Source organism: Leptidea sinapis, chromosome 23 (assembly GCF_905404315.1).
Source record: "Leptidea sinapis chromosome 23, ilLepSina1.1, whole genome shotgun sequence".
Lineage (NCBI taxonomy): Eukaryota > Metazoa > Arthropoda > Insecta > Lepidoptera > Pieridae > Leptidea > Leptidea sinapis.
Window position 1 is genome coordinate 6,823,894 of NC_066287.1, and position 5,964 is coordinate 6,829,857.

General features: G+C 35.9%; 1 protein-coding gene across 2 annotated transcripts; it reads right to left on the minus strand.

Moving 5' to 3' along the window:
* Positions 1 to 734: 734 nt before the first annotated feature.
* Positions 735 to 5,575, minus strand: LOC126971170 (opsin-1-like). Of its 2 annotated transcripts, none has more exons than XM_050817337.1 (9): positions 5,458 to 5,575; positions 5,145 to 5,306; positions 2,869 to 2,989; positions 2,680 to 2,797; positions 2,388 to 2,601; positions 2,142 to 2,289; positions 1,948 to 2,058; positions 1,497 to 1,663; positions 735 to 1,294 (listed from the first exon to the last, which is right to left on the minus strand). In XM_050817337.1, the coding sequence occupies exons 2-9, from the start codon at positions 5,282 to 5,284 to the stop codon at positions 1,162 to 1,164; spliced, it is 1,152 nt and encodes a 383-aa protein (XP_050673294.1). In that variant the 5' UTR covers positions 5,285 to 5,306; positions 5,458 to 5,575; the 3' UTR covers positions 735 to 1,161. The 2 variants fall into 2 exon arrangements, with proteins under 2 accessions (XP_050673294.1, XP_050673295.1); XM_050817338.1 differs by having other exon boundaries at positions 5,403 to 5,566.
* Between the last annotated feature and the right edge of the window lie 389 nt (positions 5,576 to 5,964).

Genomic DNA, 5,964 nt, shown 5'->3' on the forward strand with positions numbered 1-5,964 from the left:
TATATTATTTCATGCAGCAAAAATACTTCAAAATTACGGCAACTAGACGCAGTAGTTCTTACTTTTCACTAAATTTATTAATTATTATGATACTTTGGTATTAAACCTTGGATGTGGATAATATGTAGCTATATTATGTAAACTACTCGTATATTTTGTGTTATTATAACTGGATTGCTAGCGTAGACATCTTGACTCTAGTTCCAGAAGGAATTAAAAAACGAGTTGATTTTCACTTATTGGTATTTGATATGATAGAATCACAAAATTGATCAAATATGCTAAATATTTCCAAATCATATAATATAATCCAATGAGTTATGTAAGGAAGGTAAGTAGGGGGATGTTGGTAAGGATTAATGAGAAATCCAATTTCTTACCATTATAATTGCACTATAAGATATCCCACGTAAGCAATTTACATTCAGATTCTTTGAAGCCATTTTGTACTTATCTACCAGTTGACCATGGTAGTCGAGATTTGATAGTCTAGCAGGTACTAAGTGAAGCGAAATAGTAATTTTTGTCGACAGTCGAAGAGTGGTAATAAAATTGTAGCCAAAGTCACGACCGGAGTTAGTAGTTGATAAAGTTTTGCAGGACTAGTTAGTATGGTTATTGACACTCTTTCTCTTACTGGTTGTGACAAAGGCAACTGCCAAAATGTGAGATATCTTACTAATAACCATGTCTTTACAGATATGATATTTTGGGGTGACAAATAAAAGATAGAGTTTAGAGTGGCCGTAAACCACGTTGCGTGTATATATTTTATTGATCCGAGTTACAAAGCGTTTTCCATCGTCCATAATCATTTTCTAGATACATCTAATAGGAGCAGTCTCGAGGCAATTAGGGTGGTCTGACGACATACATTTAATTAAACATTTTTTTGTAGTTTTTTAATATCGCCGACCGAAGCGCAGGAGGGTTAAAATAAATGTGTGCAGTTTTCAACTTATAGCACAAAACGTGGACCCAAAATATGCAGGCATGGAAGGGAATAAACTGAAACGACTACTAAAATATAATATTATACAGAAAAGAAAATATCCAACAGCCTGAGTATTTTGTTCAGCCCATGTTCTGTGTCAAAGTTTACAATTTTTACAAAATCACAAGTTCGCCGTGGCCGTTCATTGGTATTGGTCGTGTCCGTATTTACGCTGATGGTTTTTCTTCCTGGCAGGCAGTTGCTGCAGATGCCACAGACCCGTTGGCTGCTTCCTCGGGTGAGGGTTGGCAAGCCAGTGCTGGGAACCTCTGGTACAAGGCTGCGCGGTACTTGGGATGGCTACACAATTTAAAAATAAGTTGTTAAAATAAGTTACTCAGCCTTTTGAGCAAAGAACAGTACAAATATCTCCACATCCTACAGGTCTTACGGGTCATATTGTTTTCATATAAATAATTTAAATTTTGCAATGGATCATTGAAATTAAATGTAAATATCTAAACTCTCTTATGTGATGTATGAGTATTGGTTGCATTATTACCTGATTCCATATACAATTGGATTGTAGACAGCGTTAGCCTTGGCAAAGACGGATCCCCAAATAGTGGCAAGCGGTGTGATTGGGTAGGTTTCAAATATTCCGGTGAAATTGATCACCAAGTATGGAGTCCATGCCATGAACCACAGAGAAATGGTCATCAGTGCTACCTGTAGGACAAGATAAAATTATAAAAAACAGTATAAATGATTACTTTTACTGACACAAAGTTACCGCAGTGTTACCAGAGTGTGCATCCGACACTTATCGTTGTTGTCCAGCGAGAAACTCCTTATGTTTTTATCATAATTTTTATTGATAATGTTATTCGTTACAGACCATTTTTTTTATCATGGCTTACCTAAATACTGTTATTTTCAGCTGAAGTCTTTAGTTTCTATGCAACTTTACTAAGCTTAGAGTAAATCGTTGTTAAAACTGCTTTAATATTTACCTTAGCCAATTTGCACTCAGCGCTAGTGTTAGCCGCCTCTGAAGACCTGAGAGAAGCCACGTTCATTTTTTTGGCCTGTTCCCTCATAGCTTTCTCGTGTGCTGCAACGGCCTATAAAATAAAGTAATAAAATACTTTAGTATATAAGATCTAGCTATATAATAAACAATTTAATATTATGTTAAGCTATTTACTTGAACAATGAAGAAGTAAGAGTAGATGATGAGGATCAATGGCAAGAAGTAACAGAAGACTGAGTAAACCAGGATGTAACTGCGGCTCAGCCAAGTCTTGTCAAGATAGTCAGTTCCGCAAGCGGTCATGTTGCCTTCTGGTACATATCTGAATACATACAATTAAGCCATGAAGCAAATACCTCGTAATATTTTAGTATTAATACTCCAAACTGCTTTGTAATTTGCTTAGTCATCAAGTCGTACCTGCTCCATCCTAACATTGGTGCTACAGTCCATGTTAGTGAAAACGCCCAGATGCCAAGAATTCGCAGCAATGCGCCATTGATTGTGAGAGGCTTGGCGGCAATACCCTTGACGATTACATTGTACCGGTCAAACGCAATCATGGTCATCGACCATATTGATGCACAACCGCACAGTGATCCAGCGCATGCATACAGTTCACAAGCAAGTGGACCTTAAATATCGATAAATATTATTAAAAATGAATTTGATAATTATTTTTTTTATTCCAGATTCTTTAAATATATCTTACCGAACACCCACGTTTCGTAGTAACAGTTCACAAGCATAGCAGGAGCCATGCAACACATCATCAGAAAGTCGGAGAAAGCCAAATTAACAACTAGGAGATTTGATGGGGTTTTGAGAGACTGCAACGACAGAAATATGTAAATACCACATTGTAATACGACATCTAGTAAATGGTGTATTCGGTAATTACCTTGGTTGTTGTGAAGATATAAATTACCATTCCGTTGCCCGTGATGGAAACGAAGCCCAGTATGCCAATGACAAATCCAAGCAGACCGTGCCATAGTGGGTTCATTGGTGGAAATTGGTACCTGAAAGTTGTGACCACTATTAGGCTGATCTTTAATTATGACATGCTGCTTAAAATTTAATTACAAAACATATAATTCAGATGAAATAATGCTTACCACTATATTACAATACTATGATTTCATTAAATTACGCTAACATTACGGGGAAGCGTGCCAACAACACTGGCAGCACTTCCACGTTTGATGCCGATTTTAGGCCCAAGAGCTACTGCACACCATATCGGCATTGATGTGATTCGTATAATTTTCTACGAAACCGGAGTGAAATGCTTATTGACAAGTTGCGTTTCAATCGACGAAGAAGGTAACGCTTGTAACTAAAGCCCGACTCCTTTTGTGTCACGGCCAAAAAACAAGCACGCTCTCTTCTTTCTGTAGATGTATCAAAAGATCATCAAAGGAGGAAGGATAACAAACAGTGCGTCCCATGCTTTTTAACACTTTCAACCTTCTTGAAAATTATGAATACTTGCATTATTTACTCAAACATTTTTAGCTTCGTTCAAATACGCAATCTTTGAGTTACCTGATACCTACATGATTTACAATTCTAGTTACCAAGGGCTACGCACTATGAACTGAAAATGACGCTGGTAAAAAAACGCCAGAAACTTCACGAGGACCCAAACCACCAAATAATATCGGTAAAGAGGCTTGAGACCATGCACGATCTGTTAATGCACAACTCAAAACGGTTTCTTAAATATTTTTAAGGTAAATAATAATCTCATTAAGTAAATTTGGAAATTTCTAGACCTTAATAAGTATGTAAATTTTGGATCAAATAAGCAAAATGGAATAATGGTTAAGGCCATATAGGAATAAATCTTTAACAATCTGATAAGATCGATGGATGATGATGTTTTAAACAAGATATAATTGAGCTCCAAGAAGGTGAAGTACATTCTTATCCAAAACTTTAATATTAACAGAACATGCAATTTCATTCGTAATATCAACCTGGTCTAAAATTTGGAAATTTTCGCCGACATCACAAGATTTACTCTCCAAAAAATTACGCCCAGCGTTGCAGCGACTGCAGTTTCGCTACCACCCAACTGAGTTGGAATGAATTGTTTGACAGGTAAGGAGATATTATGTGCACAACAAATTTTAGAAACAAGGCGTCGATAGATACCACCATCTTTTTTTCTTTTCTTTTTTCGCGCCATATAATGTTTTGGTAATTTCGGCATTAATTTTTCTAGAAAGCATAAGATTTACTAAGAAAACAATATCCTCAAGGAAAGCTTTACTTGCACCCCTGTGGAAGGACATATCGAATGCTTAAGATGCTGAGGTCTCAATCCATCGGGGCCATTGGCAGAACCAGTCTTAAAGGACATTATTGCTTTTAATTCCTCACTATCACTAGCCCGTAGGATGATAATGCGAAAAAGACTGTTGGGGAATAACACGATTAGCCTCTGGTGATTCAGCAGATATCTTGCAAATTATCGAAGGGATGTTATCCAAATTTTTATGTTACGTTGTCAAAGACCCATAGACAAAGTCAATGCCAAATAGGATTTCTTTAAAACTGTATTCAATTACTAAGAAGCGTTTAGCTTTTCAATCGTGATTAATAATATTTAATTTAAATTACTGAATCTACCATATGTTCGGAAAAAGTAGAGAAAAAAGTAAAAGAAACTGAACGGCTCTTTCAAATCAAATAGAGTATTTTACAAAAACTGTTGTAATATTATAGACAGCAACTTAGTTTCTACGGTGCTACATGCAATATATGAGTCATGTTCAAAGTTAAAAAGCGTTTTAAATATGAAATATTTCATAGTAATGAAAAATAAACTGTATATAAGTTTATAAATGATTTATTGAATGCATCGAATCAAGGTTTAGAAATTGAATTCATTGTCAAATATATAAATATATAAGATACTATATAATGTTTATAATCTACCAGGAGCATCCATTTTCCATACTTCTTTATCCTCTTTAATTGTCTAGTAGTCTTTTTTAATTTGTCAATTATCATTATATTGTTTTTAAATTTAGTATTTTATTAAAGAACTGCACATTGAGACATACAAATAAGTTTGTATTTTATGGAGTCTTGTTTTTCGAATAATTATTTAATTTTTAATTATGCAAAATAGGAAAAATGACCTAATTAGTGCAGGGTGCAACTTACCAGTGAGGGTCTATCAGGTGTAACATTTCAGGCAGCACGTTATCCACAACGGTATGGTTGGAGCCATAGGCCTCAGCATGAGGTCCCCATGACTGCAAAGCAGCTACACCCGGTCCCGGATCCATGCTTGTGATGGCCATTTTAACAAACTTAAACTAAAAACTGCAAAAGAAAACAAAATATTTGTTACAATTCATAAAAAGGATATAATTAAACAGGAACAAACAGGCTAAGCACACGTCTTCCTATTTGACTCACTAAAAATCCACTAAGAGGGAGGGTGGAAATTGGGTGGCCCCGAGATGGTTATTACCAAAAATACTGAAGAAAATCGCTTCACGAACTACTCCAGTCTTTAGTTTAACCGATCTCCGGCGGGATTGCTGAGGTTGTACTGCGGAGGCTACTCGTGGTCTACCGCTTGTCCACGTCTTTTATAAGAAGACACTGAGGATTAACCGCGGCGTCACCAACAAAATCAATATTCATAATTAGATATAGAACAAGTCTAAGACGTTGAATACATTATCTACTTATTTCTTGTAACATTTTACCAGGGCTGGAGCCTGCTAGCGGGATTTTTATTTTGTTAAACTTGGCGATTTTATGGAGTTTTTTTTTCATGAAAAAGAACCACCAAGACAGGTGAGTAAATAATAATTGTAATGATAAAGTTCAAAAATACTGCAAAAAATATTACCTCATGATGCTGAAATTAGATGGCCCCTGACTTAGAGCTTCGTTTGAGTCTGGGCGAGGACTAGTCATCATTAAGAAGCGAGTGCGCATTAATCAGGATTTTTCCTCTCCTATGTGCAGG

Excerpts from the sequence above, each read along its gene's own strand:
- LOC126971170 (XM_050817337.1), bottom strand. The coding sequence starts at position 5,284 with ATGGCCATCACAAGCATGGATCCGGGACCGGGTGTAGCTGCTTTGCAG. Across the intron at positions 2,602-2,679 it reads CTACGAAACGTGGGTGTTCG|GTCCACTTGCTTGTGAACTG; the intron begins GTAAGATATATT and ends TCGATATTTAAG. Across the intron at positions 2,059-2,141 it reads CTTACTTCTTCATTGTTCAA|GCCGTTGCAGCACACGAGAA; the intron begins GTAAATAGCTTA and ends TTTATTTTATAG.